The sequence below is a fragment of the Thalia democratica genome, chromosome 3, assembly GCF_965202585.1.
Source record: "Thalia democratica chromosome 3, ktThaDemo2.hap1.1, whole genome shotgun sequence".
In the NCBI taxonomy this organism is placed as follows: Eukaryota; Metazoa; Chordata; class Thaliacea; order Salpida; family Salpidae; genus Thalia; species Thalia democratica.
Genome location: NC_139167.1, coordinates 38,471,934 through 38,491,132, shown reverse-complemented (window position 1 = coordinate 38,491,132; position 19,199 = coordinate 38,471,934). Strand labels below are relative to the sequence as shown.

At 25.7% G+C, this 19,199-nt stretch overlaps 1 protein-coding gene across 1 annotated transcript; it reads left to right on the top strand.

Moving 5' to 3' along the window:
- Positions 1–9,097: 9,097 nt before the first annotated feature.
- LOC145831722 (beta-1,3-galactosyltransferase 5-like) lies at positions 9,098–19,132 on the top strand. Its single transcript, XM_082939033.1, has 6 exons — positions 9,098–9,284; positions 10,449–10,604; positions 11,747–11,978; positions 15,801–16,046; positions 16,356–16,548; positions 18,473–19,132. Exons 1-6 carry the CDS (start codon positions 9,113–9,115, stop codon positions 18,635–18,637), a joined length of 1,164 nt encoding a protein of 387 aa, XP_082795159.1. The 5' UTR covers positions 9,098–9,112; the 3' UTR covers positions 18,638–19,132.
- Positions 19,133–19,199: the final 67 nt, after the last annotated feature.

Sequence of the window (19,199 nt, the reverse complement as noted above, 5' to 3'; positions counted from 1 at the left end):
ATATTTGGTACCTCTCGTTTCTTTACGATCTCTCATATCTTTACGCACTTTTTCTGTGGACACAATGTGCGTAAATAAGCGAGAGGTTACTGTAGTTTATTGAACGACAAAAAAAAACTCAAAATATTTGGTCCTAGGACCTGGTGCACGAAGAAACTTTCGGTTATCTAGTCGCACACCAAGAATACCTTTTAACGTCTTGTCCACAACATATATTTTTTTAACAAATGGTCCTAGACAAGACGTTAAAAGGAATCCGTGGTGTGCGACTCGATAACCGAAAGGTTCTTCTTGCACCAGGTCCTAGGACCAAACCTTTTGAGCACTTTTTTGTCGTTCAATAAACTAGTAATGTATAGAAGCTTAACTAGGCATTTCTAAAACTTGAGAGGCTTTTAACATTAAATATAAAATTTTTGTTTGAATACTCAAATCCTAAATCAAAACCTAATAGTTTAAAAATACTTTTACTAAAATAATTGTTTTATACTTCTTAAAAGTAGATAGTAATACTAATTATTTGTTAATACTAGCATTTCAATAGTTTTTAGTTTAACAAAAAAAAATTAACTTACTTTTTTTAATATTTTTATCTAACTTTGACTCTGTAAAGTCTTAAAAGGGGACTAAATTACACAAAGACACAATTGTATGAGTGCACAAAATTGCACGAAGACACTTTTGCACGAGGTAACAAAATTGCACGAGGGCACAAAATTGCACGAAGACAATTTGAACTGAGGGTCAATTTTGCACGAGTTACAATTTTTTCACGAGAGTAAAAAAACAGAAATATAAATATATGTATAAAAAAAAACAGAAAAAAACTAAATGTTAAACTAATAAAAAAAAAGTTACTGACTGAGGGTAAGGGTTAGGGGTGACAGTGATAGTAAAAATAAAAAAAACTTAAAAAAAAGTTAGAAAAAAAAAATTAAAAAAAATTAATTGAAAACAAATAAAAAAGCTACCGACCAAGGGCAAGGGATAGGGGTAACAGTGGTAGTAAAAAAGAAATTAAAAAAAAAGATTAATAAAAAAATAAGTTACCGACCGAGGGTAAGGATTAGAGGTTACAGTGATAGTTAACAAAAAATAATAATGATGAATAAAGAATATGACCCGTGCAAAAATTTCTCTATGCAAAAGTGTCTCGTGCAAATTTGTCCCCTCGTGCAATCTTGTACGCTCGTGGAAATTTGACAGCTACCCACTTTCAGTTTATTTTACGAACAATTTTTTTGGAAAATTATTAGAGATACTAAAAAGGGTGTCAAATCTATATAATCTAGACTAGGAAAGCCTTTTAAAAATTTAAAACAGCTTTTTTTGATCAACATTTTTCGTTAGAAAAAGCTGAAGAGCTGAAGGGAGTCTGTAAAGATTATAATGTATACAAAAAGCATGCATACAAAATTTGTGTACAAATTTAAGTTTTAATTATTTTTATTTAAACTGTTTCTTGTAGAAAAATTAGTTTTAAATACTTAAATCTACTTTGATTTATAGTAAATTTATATCATAGTATTAAGTATCATAGTATACCGCTGTACCTAATTTTAATCCTAAATTATTAGTATCAAGTATTTTATGTTAGTTATAACATCTTGTGTTATAAATAAATATATAAAGTTATCCAATAACAATTAAGTTTGTAGAAATAAGATAGTTGGTGTTCTTATTTACTAGATAAATACAACAAAAGTTAAAGCTAGTTACTTTATATTCAAAATTGTTATATAAAATATCCCTTTGTATGGTCAAATAATGTAAGATATTTAAAAAAGTATAATAAACTGTACGTATATGTAGTAATTTTGTGTCAATTTTATCCTTAAACTAAAAATAATCATTAAAACTTTAAGTGCAGTCACCTCTTGCTAGTCTATGCAAATTTGGTCCAAAGCAAAATGTGTAACTAAACGAGAGAACGTAACTAAACTAGAGGGTTTCTTCTAATGCATTGGATTAAAATTAGTTTGAAAACATTCCCACTTTTTTTATTTACTAAAGTAGTTTTCATTCGATTTGTACATATATGTGAACAGTTTCAAAAATGTGTTTGTGTATACAGAGCATTTTTTCTACTTTGTTCCTTGCCCACCTAAGATTTAACATGTCTTGCATGGTATCAGAGAAAAAAATACTTGATACCATGCGAGACAAGTTTTACCTTAGATTGGTAAGGAACAAATTATCTAAAAATAAGAGACTTATTTAGCTGAAATGAAACTTTATGCAATAAATACTAAAAGAAATTGAACAATGTCTTTTTAAAGTTTTAACCTTGTTTAATAAAAAGGTATAAAGGGGAGCTTTGACACTTAAAATTTAAAGAACAAAGTCATATAGTTCAATAGGTTTCTTATAAAAGGCACAAAGTAAAAATTCAAAAATCTACTAAGTTTTATTAAAAATCTATCTTCCCAACATTTTACAAAAACCTTTTTTGTATATTTTGAGAATTAAAAAATGCGTAACTAAACGAGAGTGCGTAACCAAACGAGTGCGTAGATTCGCGAAAGGTTACTGTAATTGATAAAATAGACATGTGTTTTAGTCTTAAGTATGTTTTTTTAAATATGCTGATAAATTTAGTTTTTGTTCTGTTTTATCAAAAAAGACAAATATTCACCGTAAGTCGAGTGAATGTTTTTTCAATAACTATGCTAACTTAAAACTGTTTAACCATCAATTGTTTAGAAGTTATTCAATAACGAGAAAATTATTAAAGCCGCACTCTTAACTAGTTAATCTTATTGTTTTTGAAAAAAAGTGGAATAATTTAATTTTTGTCATTATAAACAAAACTGTAAGACCTTCGCAAAAATATACAATTTATTTAAACCTTTTTAATTAAAACATAATAACACAACAAAACAAGCAATCTATTTATATAAAAATGTGTATTTAAACAAACTTTGCAATAAAGAAAACAGATTTTATCAAAAAATATTTCTATGTGTATGACAAAAGTAAATAACTTTAAAAATTTCAATAGTTCTATGATAAATTAGTCTAGAAAAATATTTAAACAGTCTAAGAGTAGGTTTTACTAGATTGACTTACTAGATTGTTTAAATTTGAAATAACTTGTTGGGATATGCTTATTTTATAGCTTACTTAATTATTTTGTTTTTAGTCTGAGAAAATTTTTGCGGTCGTTCTATTAAGTAGAGTTACTTTACTTTTCAATCAAACTTTATCAACATAGATTTAACTTATGAACATTAGTTTTGTTTTATTTAAGGTTGCGTTTCAAACTTTGTATTAGCACTTGAGTTACCAGTATTTAAAAAAAGCTTTTGTCTAATAGTATCAACGTATTGTAATATAAAAGTTACGTTGCTCAAAAGTATTTTAATTCTTTCATCAAGGTTTTTGTAAAAAAAATCTTTAAGTAGCAGTACAAGCAGTGCTTTTATCTTTAAACGCTTTATCATAAGAACATAATAAGTTGAACAATTTTATAATATTATTTACTATAACACTTTAAAATGTTGTTTTCTTATTATTTTTTTGCTACCCATTAAGTATTAACACTGAACAGCTGTAAAAATGAATGTACATTACAAAAATAAGCGTAAAAAAGTTGTTTACATTTTGTATAGGTAATGAAACTTTTAATTAATAATTAACTTAATAATTACAAATATCATATAGTTTTATAACAGTCGGATTTAATGTTAAGTATTTCACATATTAATAACTATTATCTGTAGAATATATCTTATTTTAATGAAAACATATATACACCTACTTTATTCTATGCTTCTATTCTCTTATTACAGTAATTATTTTTTTACAGAACCCAGTTGAAGTGTGTTGATTCGTTGACACACAGAAACATATGTTGGTAGAATAAAGGAAGATTACTGTATAATTTGTTTTTATTTATATTCCAGTGAAGTTACTTTACTAGGATCTTTTGTTAGCAAACAATTAAAACTATATTTTGAACAGAAAACAATTTATATATTAAAATTCTATGCTAATAATTTAATTAGCTTTGCCTTGGGAGTTTGAATTGTTTTTTAGGATCTAAACACAGTTTGTTTAAATAAGTTACTTTGATATCTTTTTATAAAAACAATTAAAATTATGCTAAAGAAAGTGTCGGCAAACTGATACATGCGATGTACTTACTTTTGCGATAAACATACTTTTTAAAATATATATACAATTCGGTTCTTCAACTAATGTTTAGAATTAAAAGTGCTTTATTACTGCAAACTTTATTAACTACTACTATTATACTGCGACCCGTGGAAGATTTTTATCTATATAGTGCGGTCCGCAAGCAACTTTTGCCAGGAAAATTGGCCATCTACTTATAAAAGACTGCTATACTATAGAACTAATACATAGATTACAAAACCTACAATTGTTAAAGTACATATCTAAACAGCAATTAATTATTGCAGCTAAAATTGTCTGCAATGTTAGTGTATTTGCCCTTTACTCAACTTAAAAATATATTTTTTTAAAGAAGGTCAGTTTAATCTACTGTAATTAGATTAAAATAAAAACTGATCTATACTAAATTCACTATCTAAAATATTTTACACAAATTATAAAACTTCAACTATAAAGCTTATACAGCAAACTTTCCAAATCTTTAATCGTTACGTCATGACTTTTAAGAGAAAATTTTGGTTTTAAAAATAAGTGCTCTTTCTATCTCATTAGTATTGAAATTTATCAACACAAACAGTTTTAATTTAGGTATAAAGAACAACTAAACCTTAAATTCAAATTCGTTCAAATTTGGAAAAACAACATACAAAAGAAGCAACACACAGGTTTATAACTATTTATTATTTTTGTTCTTTATACTTAAGCTTTAGCAAAATTTTGAGTTATATTTATGTGAAGTAAATTGTAAAAGCAAATTGTTTTATGACAGTATTAAACTTATTTTAAGTTTTTTCAAGCAAATAAATTTTACTATAGCGTTTAAATTATAAACATACAATTTTAACATATAATATATTTATATCTTATTTAAAAGTTGTATTTTGTTTAGCTTTCAAAAGTTTTAGTCAAAAGTTAAACCTTCTAACACTATCTATAATTTTAATAAGTATTAGCAGCTTGGATTTTAAGTTATTGTTCGGAACATACAAATTGTTTCGTTATAGAATTTTAAACAAATAGTACATATCCATTTACACTATATGCAAATTTTTATTTTGTTCTAAGTTTTGGCCAATAGTTAATGTCTACTAATACTGTGTATATATTTCTTAAGACTTATTTATTATACCAATAGGCTTTTACAGCTTATTACTATCAATAAAAAAGTTTTTGACAAAAAAGCTATATGTTTCTCCTTTTCTAGAGTTAAGAATTACAATTGTTTAATTATCAAGTAGAACAATAACTATGAATACTTTCTATTAAAATCTATTGTTTCTAAAATTTTAACCACTTATAAATCAATAAATAAATTTTGTCTAAACAAATACAAAGATAGATACAAAATGCGTATTAATAGTATGATAAAGTACTAATGTTTTATAGTATAAGTAATAATACAATTCTTAAACTTGTTTTTTAGATTGACGTTAACAAAAAAAATTGATTGTAAAAATTTTCTGCTACAAACGTATATAACGCAATTCTTTTAGAAACTTATTTCTCCATAAAAAAGTTTTACTAAAAATCTAACTATATTCTATATTTTTATAGCTATAGATTTTAAGCTTTAGGTTTTTTTTGCAATAATTAGAAAAAAGTGTAGGACACATTTTAACAGATTAAAAAAAATCGTGACTAGAAAACTAAAACAAGTATTTTATTTGTTTATTCAAGTAAAGCTAAAACTTAACAACTCCGCCCGAAAAACTTTATAAAGATTAGACCGAAAAAGTTAATACACAATCGCTCAATAATAGTGGGAGGGTATAGATTTTTAGCTAAATATTTTTCTTTGGTCTTTCAAGTTTGCGCCTTCCATAAGGAATCTATTAAAATCTCACACTTAGATCACTTATATTTCAGAAGTTAGTTTATGTTTAAATAACAGTAATAAAACAGTATTTTACCCCTGTCTATCTCCCTTTACCAATTTAAGAACTTATTTTCAAAAAAAAAATATTAGATAGCCTGTCAATATAATAAATGATGTTAAGATGTAAACACGAGCTGAGACTATAATTTTTAGAACAAAAGTTTACAGTTTTTTATTGTTTTTAAAGATGTATTTAAGTTGTTAAGAAACATAATGGTTTGTAACTTTTTAAACAACTTTATGTTTTAATTTGAATAACATATGTATATTATATATATTGATTAATGCTCAAAACGTTGTAAAGACTTTTTAAAAGAACTTAAAAAAAAAACTGAATGTTTGGATTTATTTCGTTTTCTTTAATAAGAGAGAGAGTAGTTTTCAAAAGAATGCTGCTAAAAACAGAGTATACCTTATGTTGATATAGAAAAAACAATTTAAAATAGTTTCCGTCCAAGTACTTAATTTCAAATAATTACTAAAACACTTTAAATACAAAAAAGCTATAAAATAGCCTTAAAATAGTTGTCTAACGAAACATAAACCAAAACACACTAATTGCAAAGCTTTCGTCCTACTTAGACAAGTGTTTTAAGGCTATTTTATAGCTTTTTTGTATTTGAAAATTTTAGTATAGCTTTGTCTGAAACAGTAGTTAATTGGATTTGTTTTCTGGACCCCGGTGTACGGTTTATCTGTTTTCTTAATTAAAACACTTTAACAAGTATTAATTGAGACAAATTTGCTTTAATTACCCAATATTTTGTTCTTTAAAAGACATACGTACTTATAATTTGTTTATCAGTTAATAATCTTTAATCAAGGCCAGCATAATCATAAAAAAATTAATACTATTTTTAATTAAATTAGTTTTTGTTGGAAGTATTCAATTGTTTGTGTATTCAAGTGGTAGTGTTAGCTCCTTTTAAAGCTCTTGAGTTCTTTAATAGAACAAAGTTGATTTGTGAGAGAAGCTAAAAAAGTGTCAGCAGTAAAAAATTTATCGTTATCATATTTGTTTAAACAGACGACTAGAATGCTTCTTCTAATATTTTAGCAAATATTGTTTTATAAGATTTTATTTGTTTTACATATTTAGCAAATTTTTATAAAAACTTCAGCTTTTTTACCGGTAACAAAAGTAGTTTAAGCATCCTAACGCCTTATAAGTTTCTAAACAAAAATTAAAAAAGAATTTTATTTTTAAAAGTAAATTAAGATTACCATACGAAAATTACGAATTAATCAAAAAGTTAGAAAAGTAAAATGCTTAGTTGATTTATTTTCATGTTAGACAATCAAGAAAAAAAAACTGTTTGTATGTAAAATGCACTTTTCATGAATACACAATATTATTTGATAAACTTTAATAAATAAAAGACGTGTGCTTTTACCAACTATTTTGGTACTGAATATTTTGTATTAATTATTATTTTCATGAAGTTAATTTGTTAGTAATAACTAACTTAGACAATACATTTTAAAGGTAAAACTTTACTCTGTTTCACTATCCTAAAAAATCAATAAAAAGCATCGATATGCTTTAATATGAGATTAGGTTGAAGTACTTATAATAGTTTTAACATTTTACAGATTAATTTATTTTGTGTTTGCTAAAATAGTCCTATACAAATAATACTTTTAGTTAGTGTCGTTAAGTATGTTTTGTAGTTAATAAAACCAGACAAGACTTCTTACATGCAAAATGTTACAAGTATAGATGTGAAAAAAGTAACGTAATAAACCGTATTTCATGACTTAGTCACAAAAAATTATATCCGGTTGTTACAATGTGTTTTGAAATAAAGATTTAGTTACTGTTTAATGAATGATTTTTTTTAACAAACGTAAACTTTATAACTTGTCTAATTTAAAATTCAAGTTTAGTTCAGCTATCGCTTGGAATTGCTATTTATGCTTATTAGCAAAAATTCTCTTAAAAAATTGCAGAGTTTGCTGGGAAAATTTAAACTTGTTTTTTAATACTATAACAAAAAAAAGTTATGACTCTCTCTACTTCGACTTTTATTTGTCAGAAATGCTAAGGAAGTATTTTTTAGTGTTTTGTTTTAAAATTTATTAATAATAACGTTAAAATTTTTTTATTAAAGTTTTATTGTCAAAGAATTTTTTTAAAGATATTCAGGTAAACAGACTTTTCGTTTAAAGAAGTAGAGTTTTTAAACTATATGTATAACATATATTTCAGTATATACAATATTTATTTTCACATTTATCAAAAACAGGAAATGTATTGTGGTCTATATACCAATGTCGGTGAAATAAAAAGAAAAACTTTAATGTCACTTTTGAAGTTTTTAGTTTTCTCTAAAGTTTTAAAATGCCATTTAAAAAAATTAAAGTACTGCAAATTAATATAACATAACATATCTTTTTTTTTATAAATAAAGTAAGGTAGTGAATTATAAATTATAGTAGAATAGTGCAGCTAATTAAAAAAATGTTTCTAATTGCAAAGTACTGCTCAATAATTATTCCAACTATCCACCTTAATTTGTGAACATCACTAGTTGTTTTAACTTAACCACTTGTTATGTGCATTTTTTTGTTTATTCTAAAAGTATTTTGCATTTTTATGTACTCAATTACAGTAAATTGGCTTTATATTTTTTAGTTTTGAAGTTAGCTATCAAGTTATAGTATATGTAAACTTTTCAAATTAAATCAAGTAGTTAAATAACAAAATTATTACTAAATGTTAATAAAAAATCTTTATTTTAAATATCTAACATCAGTAGTTGTGAATTTTAGTACGTATTTTTATAGTAATACTAGTATTAATGTTTAATGCAAATCAACTCAAAATAATGGTATTTTACATAAATTGTATTACATTGAATGCAAATCAACTCAAATAATGGTATTTTACATAAATTGTATTACATTGAATGTTTAACATATTGTAAAGTCTAAATATATTCTTGAAATTTTTAAGTATCTCAACCACAAATTAAGAATATGCAGAAATAAATGCATACTAAAATTGACTGTTTTGTAGCTAAAAATTTAGTCTTTTACTAATGTACTCGTCAATTTCATTTGTTTTTATACTTTTTCAGATTGTTCAAACCATTCTAAATGAGACTTAAGCAGTATGAAAAATTTTTGATAGCTTCCATATTTTTGACTTGTTTATATTTTTTCAATTATAGCAGACATTCAACTAAAAAAAAAACTAAAAAACAAAGTTTTAAATACGTTTTGGATAAGTCGGTAAAATATAGCCATGAAAAACTGGAGGTTAATAAAGGTAAGTTAATTTTTATATAATTTGATTTAAAACTTTTGATATTTAGAATATTTATAGGTACACTAATCACAGAGTTAACTAATAAAATACAAAACATAATTGAATTTTTCAAAACAAAAGATTGAATTTTTACTTCGAAGTATAAATTATTCATACATGATGTGAGCCGTTAGAATTTACCTAGGTTCTAAATGGTTATGAATAGTTGAAAATAATATAACTGTCCATTTTTTCAGCTTAAGTACTTAGTATAATTCTTATTTAATCTTTTGTGTAGATGCCAATATCGGACATTTATAAGGTTGACTATAATAAATAGTGAAAGCTTATAACTGTTGCCAGTAAAACGTAAGCTTACTTTATAAATATTTTTGTCTGAAATGTACTTTGAACTTAAACTATTTCAGTTGTATAGCACATCTGTATACAACAATTGTAGGTTATTAGGCTACGTTTTATGTTGAAACTTTTACAGTAGATATGAAATGATCAAAGCATGTAAATGTTTAACTTTTTTAACCTTTATCCATTTTTTTGAAATAAGCAAACAGCCTTAGTTTTTCTAGTTTTAAAAAACTGTATTTGATTTTGTATCAGTTTTAGTTTGCCAAAACGCTTTAAAAACTGCTTTCTTTTTTACTGCGTGACAAACAGAGAAACTTGCAAAAAACTTTTATATACTTTTTATTACTTGGCAAAAGCTAAATTTAATAACTTAAGTTGTAAAAAGTTGCATGAGAAAACATAAAGTACTTTCAAAAATACATACACTTAGAAAGATAAGCTGTATTTACGTTAAACGAGAGAACTAAAGCATAAATTTAGCTAAGTTTATATTATTCTTAAAAGAGAATATATGATTTAGTTTAAATGTTTTTGTGTCTGTTTACAATACTTATTTTATATTAGCTAAACTTTTAGGTTTAATTATATAAAGATGAAAAAAATATAGTTTAAAACAGGTTTTTTTTTACTGAAAGCACACAGCCATAAGTGTTTACAATTTTATTTACTTTAAAAAATTAACAGACTAGTATGACCAAGTTTTTTATATTTACAAGCAAAAATTTATTTGCCGTTTAAATGTTTTTATTAATGTAAAGCTATTTGTTTGTAAAGCTTTGTTAGTTTTTTTTTTCTTGTAAGAAAAAACACTTTTTACAGACTCTCAGTGTTTGGAGCTTCCAAAACTTTTGAATAATAATGAACCAAATAAAGAAGCTGTTGAAAAAACTAAATTTAAAACGATAGAAAATCTTCGGGATGATTTCAACTTTATTTTACTGCCTACGACAGTCATAAACAAAATAAAAGAAATAAGTTAGTTTTTCGTCTAGAATTTTACAGAATTTTTGGTTGTACCATTATACCTTTTATATTAAATCAAAGTTTTTATATTTAAAAAACAAGTTGTCTTTTGTACATTTGACCTATGTTTTAAACTTACTAAACATGTTATAAATGTTTTAACTTAAGTCTAAAAAATTATAAATGTTGTTGTAATAAATGCTGGTTGATACTTTATTAAGTTTTTACAAAATTCTAGTAAATGTTTAAAATATTAGTTTTCAAAGATTCGAAAACACTACGTTTTTTTAACTAGATTTATAATTTTTTATGTTACATGATAATTCAGAACCTTAGAAAATTTTTAATAGGCCATATCTCAAAAAGTAATAAGTATTTGAAATAAGAAAAAAAGCGGCTGTAGATCTAATAAATAAGTAAACTGAAAAAGGTTATTAAAAGAGAATTTTAAAATTACTGTATTTTGGAACTTTTTTAGTCATGTCTCTAAAAGTATTTAAAGTTTTGCAAAAGAAAAAGTGGTCTGTGAACATTAATTAGACTTACATACATATTTTTTATCTTTTTCAAACATACTTTCTTTTCGGGTTGAGACCATTTAAGTTTATTTTGAATATTTTAAATTCTCCGAATGTGAATTGTCTTGCACCAAATTTTATAAACGTTCGTAAGCGTATTTTATATTTACTTAACTCAGGTAAGTAACTTAACCTGGCGTCGTGGAATTTGACAATTGAGAATTAAAAAAAAAATGGAAAAACCTGGAATTTTTACATCTTTATTATTAAAATTTTAATTTGACACGAAAAATCTATCATATAGATAAAAAAAAATTGTCATCATCAAAATTTTTTTTGTTAAAAAACACATTCAAAGTAGCTTTATAGTATATTTTTTTGTTGTTGTGCTATTTTACACTGTTTTTTTTTACCTTAAACTACTAAAAGTAGACCAAAAAACGTGTACTTTCAAAAACCTGGAAAAAATTTCACAAAAACCAGTCCCTGTTAACAGCTTTTGCGTTAATAACTGCTCTCGTATGTTGGTATAACTAAAAAAATAATTTTGTAGCCAAAACAATTTAAACACTTTAAGGTTGCCAAGTTTCATAAAAAAATACCAAGCAACAAATATTAATTGTAACAACTTTACAGACGACGACTCGATGACGGTGGTTCACATGGTGAAGAGCTCGTCGGGCAACGTCGACCGCAGAAACACCATACGCGAAACTTGGGGAGGAACGCACGAGGTGAGAGTGAACAAATCGGGTTCTCGTCATTTCCCAGTCTTCGTAGTGGGGCTCAACGACAATTACGAGGCTTTGAGAAAAGAAGGTGAAGAACACGGCGACGTGCTGATCGTAGACATCAGTGACACGGCCAAGTTAGCATTTGTTTTGTTATATTTGTTTTTTTTTATTTTATCATGCAAGCGGTAGTAATTGGAAAAATTTAAGTAATGTTTGTTTTCCGTGTATAAGTATATATCAGTGATTATTGATTTTTCAAAGCAACAAATAATGTTACTTCTGTACGAGTACCAAAGTCAAAACTAAAGTGTTAACCAGAAGCAGGTGCGGTTAATTTTGTGCAGCAAGTTTATATAAAGTAAATAAACATTTATTTTTAATTTAATAAATTTATTTTTTTAAATTTTACGTGATTCCAAGTCATGAAAACTTTTTTTTGTTTATAAAAATTGTCTGTGCTAATCCAAATAAAGTGTCTAGGTAGATCCACATTTACTATGAACTTTAAAACACGGTCAGGCTTTTAGCTTTTTAAACTATTATTGTTTTAACAATGTTCTTTATTAATAAAATTTTTGAATAAAATTCATACTTTGTTTTATTAAATTTATAAAAAATAAGTTTAGAAACTTTAATATGTTTTACTATGAAGAACTTTTAACTGTTAGTTAAGTTTAGTGGTCGTATTAGTTTCAATGTTGTACGACTATAATTGAGGTAATACTTTATAATTACAAGGAAATATTCATAATAACATTATGATCATAAAACAAAACGATAGTAAATGATTGCACTTAAAATTTTTGTTATATAATATTTGTTGTTTATATTTAATTTTTTTGGGGAAGAAAAATTGAGATTGTTTAATAAAAATAATAATTTTAGTTTGTTAACCTCACTTTACTTATCACATCCTTTTTTAAAATCATTTACTTTTTAGTACAAAAATTTTGCTGATTTGACAAAACAAAATTTTAAAGTCAAACTAATTAATTTTTTTTACAATTTTTTTTTCTTTTCTTAATCTTTAAATTAGAAAACAAAGACTTTTATATTATTTTTTCTCCATATAACATAAAAACATGCTGGCATATTATTATTTGTACACAAAGATGTAATGTTTTTTTATCATTTTGTTGTATTAGTTTCAGTGTTTTATGAAGCTTTATTTTAGGTAATTTGAAAAAAACATTTAAACTAAGAAAAATAAAGAAGGTTAATGTTTAATAAGTTTAGTATTATTTTTTATAGAAAAGTTGTTTGAATAACTATTATTTAAAAGATAAAAGTTCTTTTAAGCTACATATGTTTCCTCCAAAAATAAAATCATAAAAACAAAAAATAATTACAGTTGATAGTTTATAAACTTTTATAAGCCACTTAAAACTTTCGTCTAAATAAAAATTAAAAAGTATGTATAAAAGTTTTTTTTTTTACAAATTTTGTAGACTTTAAAACTTTGATTCAAAAATCAATATAGTATGTTTTTTTGCGTTAAATTATATATTTTAAGAATCTATCGGACCTCCTCCTCTGTGGAGTACTCTTCAAAAAACTTAAAAATTTAAATTTAAAATAAAAAAGTAGTTTTAGCATGTTGTTAAAAAGTGAATAAGTAAAGCTGAAAGTTTGTGTAAGCTATTTTTTATCAAGTCTATGTGTAGCGACTGCCCTAATTCTCCACCCAAGCGCCGTACCTGGTATATAATTAGGTTAAAACGTCTGAATTATAGTTAGTTAAATGTTTTTAAATCAAATCTACAATTAAATTTTTTTCTGGTAAAAGTGACCAAAACTTAAAACTGTTGAATCTAGTTCAAAAATAGTTTAAATATAGTTAGCTAAACTGTCAAGCTATTAGTTTAAATGATTTGTAATATATACGGTTGTTTTAAAAAACTAATTTTAAGATATACACAAGCTTCTACTAGCTGTTCTAGTTTTATAAATTATTATATTTATAATTTGGTTATTTCGGTTTTTTTTTCATAAAACAAGAAGTTGCAATCACTTTAAAAGTTTTCAGTTTTAGGTTAAATAATGCCAATCAGTTTATTTAGTTTTAAATTAAAAAGCAATGAAAATATATAAATAAATAAAAGTGGTATTCATTCTGAAGGTTTAAAACGTTTTAAAGAATAATGATTTTATAAAATAGTATATTTTACTAATCCAAATAAACTTACGATGCTTCTGAGTATAAGTATAAAACTGTAGTGCAGTGTTTTACAACCTTTTAAAAAGCTTTACACACTAAATTACTCAAATATAAACTATGTGCACACCAGGCTATAAAGAGTTATTACTTTTTATTAGAAAAACATTTTTATTTATGTTTTGAGTGCCTCAATATATAAATTACAAGTTAAAAACTATTGATTTATGTTAAAATTTATTTTTCTTACAGAAAAAGGCAAAACACTTGTCATATAAATAAATAGTAAACTTTATGTGCACACTTAAATAATTTCTATGCACACAACTGTTTTTCATTACTTTAAAATAAATTCAAATATGTAGAGCAATTAAAATAAATTTTAAAACCGATAAAACTTAGTTAGTTTTGTTAAAGAATACTTATAACAATCCATGAAGTAAGATTACTTTAAAATTGACTCTATGAGATTTTTTTTGTAAAATTTTTAAAATTTGTTTGGAACTGGTTGAATGATATAACTACTAATTTAATATAACTACAGTTGCTTCAAACTTTGTTTGTTTTAGTTTTCTGTACAGTCAGCACCTTTGTGTCTAAAATTAAAATCTGCCGTTGTATTTCATTATTTTGATTTTCTTATTTTTTATTTAGTTGCATTTTTTTTTGACTTGATACCAGTTTTACTATGTTTAGTTTTTATTAATTTTGAATTCTATTTTTATCACTTTTTGTACAAATACTGTGAATTTTTATCTGCATATAAACTTCTTTTTAATTGGTAAAAAAATAGCCTTATCAGCTTTCATGTTTATACTGAGAGCTTTAGAGTTGTCTGAAATTACATGTTTATACAAGTAACATAACAACAAGCACCATTATAGTTTTAGCCTGCCTCATTTACTTCTACACACGTGTTTTTTCTAAATGTATAAAAAATTTAGTGCAAATTTTTTTTACTGAAAATATTTGAACCATAAACATCGATAGCAATAAAAAAATGTTAACTTTGTTAAACTTCGTTCAGTTAAAAAAAGTATTGTTTTAGAAATACAATTAAAAATGTTTAATGAATGTGATTTAAAAACTAACCCACGCACAAACTTAAAAATTAAGTTTTGTATTAGCCCACGACTTTCTTTTGTTATTTAGTACAAAATAAAATAGAGTTTATGTTTAAAACTAAGTTTACATAGTGTAGGAAGATAAATTAATATTATTTACTTTAGTTTTTAAATTACAAAACAGCTTAAAATCTATAAACAAATATTCTAATTAAATTTTTGAAAAATATGTTTTTTTAAATTATTATTATATTATATATGTTTTATTTAATTTACGTAGAAAAACTTTTAATTTTACTAAAGTTTGATAAAACATATCACCTACTTTAAAAGAATTTATTTTTATATCTACTTTAGTCAAAGTAAAAATGGATTTCGGCTAATTTTTTTATCTTTTACTCTACAATATTAAATATAATTCTCTACTACATTATAAAAAGTATTGAAATATATAATGAATACAAATCATCTTAAATACAAATATTTTTTTAACTAAACAATTAGAACAACTTGAACCTCATAAGTTTCAAACAAACTGGTTTTAAAGAACTTACAATTTATTTGGTTTTATAAATTTAATATCTATACAGCTATCCAATACATATTAAAATTGCGTACTAAAACTCTTTAAATATGTAGTGAAATATGAACTCAGTACTTGTAACTATTTTGCACTTTAAAAAGTTTCAAGTGTCTAAAGTATTCTTATGCTCTTGCTAAAAAAACTATTTTCGCAGGAACGTGCCACTCAAAGTGCTGGCCGGGATGCAGTTCGCGTCGCAACACCTCAAACCCCAACACGTTTACTCCTCCATGGACGATGACGTGATAGTGAATCCGCTCAATCTTCATCTGTTGCTGCGTCGCATGACGTCACGTGATGACGAGTCAGTTCTCAGGCCTTGTTACGAGCAGTTGCCCGTCGTGTGTGTTTACAGCTATCAGCCAGAAGACATCCCGGCTCGAAATCCAAATTCAAAATGGTGAGTTGACGGAGAGAAAAGTCTGTGCTGAAACAAAATTCTAGTTAGAATGTTTTTATACAAGTAGTTGTTTTGATCAACCTTTGGTTGTGTTATAAATTTTTGTATATGCTTTAAATGTATATAAAACACGCTTGAACCTAAAGTCGTAAAACAGTTTTTGTTTGGTGTTTAGTTTTTCCAAAGTTCAGCAGTTCAAACTCGATTATTTCATTTGATATTGTCAACTAATACAAGTCAAAACATTTATTTTTTCTAATGGCACAGCTCTGACCTCTATCTTTTGTTACACATGAATAATTCCCACAGGTACATATCGCACGACTTGTTCGGAGGCGAGCGATGGCCCCCCTACTGCAGGGGAGGCTTGTACCTGATGCCCGTCCTTATGACGTCACAACTGTACAACGTGAGCCGCACCACGTCATACATGCACCTCGATGACGTGTGGATCACCGGCATCATGCGGAGGAGAATCGGCGGAGGAGACGCGAACATTTATGTTAGTTTGTTTTTAAGGAACAGATGTTGCATGTTTTTGTTTTATGTTTTTTAGTTTTAAGATAATTTATATACATTTTTTTTTATAATAGTAATATGATATTTATATGTAAAGATTTTTATTGTCTCCTACAACGTTTCTATTACTACTTAGTTTTTTTAGATACGATTCATCTTTTTTTATCGAAAATGTTTCTAAATTTGTAAGAGATCTTTAGATTCTTTAAAAATTATTTTAACTTTAAAAACTTTATTTAAGTTTTAAGATAATATATATATTTTTTTTTTTAATAACAATAATATAATATTTATATATAAAGTTTTTTATTGTCTCCTACAATGTTTCTATTACTACTTAGTTTTTTAGATATGATTCATCTTTCTTTATCGAAAATTAAAGCTGTACAAATTTAGTATATTTTTATCAGATTTCTAAGTATACTTTTTATGCTTTCTGTGAGTTTATATATTTGTTAGAGATCTTGAGTTACTTTAAAACTTATAAAATTACATTTTTGTTTGAATATCATTTGAACCTTTTATAACTTTGTCATAAAAGTTTTAAGTCACATTAAAACTTCCGTTGTTGTTTAATAGCAATACCTAAAAATTTATAAAATTATGCTTTGTAGTAAAAGGTTCACTTAAATTTGGAAAAACAATGAAATTGTTTACTTTTGAAACTGTTAATAGAAAACTTAAAATTGTTTGAAAAATTGTACAAGCTTCGTGATTAGATTCGTGTATTTTAGTTAAGTTTTATTGCTATTTCTCAGTGGGTCCGCGATTAACAATAGTAACAAATTTTATTCATGAATTTTTCTTTGAAAAATAGAGATTAGAAAGCCAAGATTGCGGCGCATTTAGAGCTTCAAACCAAGTTTTAAAATTCCGTTTACAACTGAATATGTGCCATTTTAGGCGATTTAAAGTATTTTCATATATATATAAACTAGACTCTAAAGTAAAAAACAACCGTGAAGTCAAGAGCCTAAAAATATTGGTTTTGTACAAATTTCTAGTTCAGTACGATTTTGACCCCTGTGTAATGCGCTTTTAGATATCAGAACTAAAAGTTTTATATGTTAGTAAAACATTACTTTGTTTAAACAAACTTTTCTATCACGATCGTACATGTTTCTTAAAAAACTACTTTTCAAAATAATTAACAAACGGACGTGACCTTGACAAATACACGTACAACGAAAGCTGAAACAAATATTTACTTTTGTGTGCAAACAGGAACAACTGTACAGTACTTTTCTTTATTGAACTAACGTAGGTTTGTCTATGTTAAACAAAATAACACAAAGAAACATATGTCAGTTAAATAATGAATAGTACTGTGCAAATTCTTCTTACTAATGTGTATTCCAACGAACTTGTTTTGTCAGGATGTGTATTAACAAACTGTTAGCAAGTAAATTTTGATTATTTTTGTTTATGAAAAGTTCATTTTACTTGCGACTCTTATCCACTTGAGCACTTGTAGTGTAAGTGTCGTCTTTTTATCAAACCAGGCAGCTCCATACAGCCAGCGTAGAAATACTGTTCAAAGTATTAAATATGTCGACAGCGACCTTTAAAAAAAACTTATACAACGAAAGCTGAAACAAATGTTGACTTATATGTACATAGTTATTGAAAAAAACAATCTGGACAGTACTTTTCTTATTTAAACTAACGAATTTTTCTCTGTATTTATTTGTTTACCACAGAAAAACATGTTTTAGTTGAATGAAGAAAATCACTGTACAAATTGTTGTTACTCTTATGTATTCCAACGAACTTGTTTTCTTAGGATGTGTATTAACAGATATATATTTTTTGATTATTTTTGTTTATAAAAAAAAATTTACTTGCGACTTTTATCCGTTCAATCACGCTTGCAAATATCTTTTCAATAAAACAAGCTGTTCAACCAGGCGGCACCGTACAGCGAGCGCACGGACATGGAGCTCATCCGCAACACGGACGGCTTGCTGTTGAGCGACGCCGTGATGAAGCACTTGTGGGGAAACATCCACGACATGAAGGTGAACGTGGAGGAGGAAATGAGGAAAGAGTGGAAGCAGATCGGTGGGGAATAGTTGAGTTGGTTACTTTGTTTTTAAAATTTTCTCACGTTGTATGCTTGAAATTTTTAGTGCAAGAAGATTTTCTTGCAAGCTGTTAAACTTTTTGTTAAAAACGCTTGCTTTTTTTAAGTACTTCAAAGTGAACTAAAAAAGCCTAACGTGCTGACTAAGAAAACTAAGAACTTTTGTTATAAAGTATTAATTGCCTTTTTTAGTGTTTTATTTTTGTTTACATTCTTTTTTAAAACAGTCATGCTATTGTAGCACAACTAGCTTTTTATCACAATATTTTATTTTCATTAATTATTCGTAGCTTGTTTTAAAGCTTAAAAATATCATGTTACGTTCTGATTTATTTCTTGCATTTTAGTAACTAGACTTGATAACTTTTATCTAAAAATTCTAAAGTTTCTGAATTAAAATAAAATGTTATAAAAACTTTTTTTAAGAGAGAACAAATTGCTCATTTTTTAACAATTTTTAGCATTATATGCTGAAAAGTAAACTTTTAATCATGCTGCTAAATACTGTAACATCTCAAACCAATATCTTCGTGTTATTTTATGTAAAAACC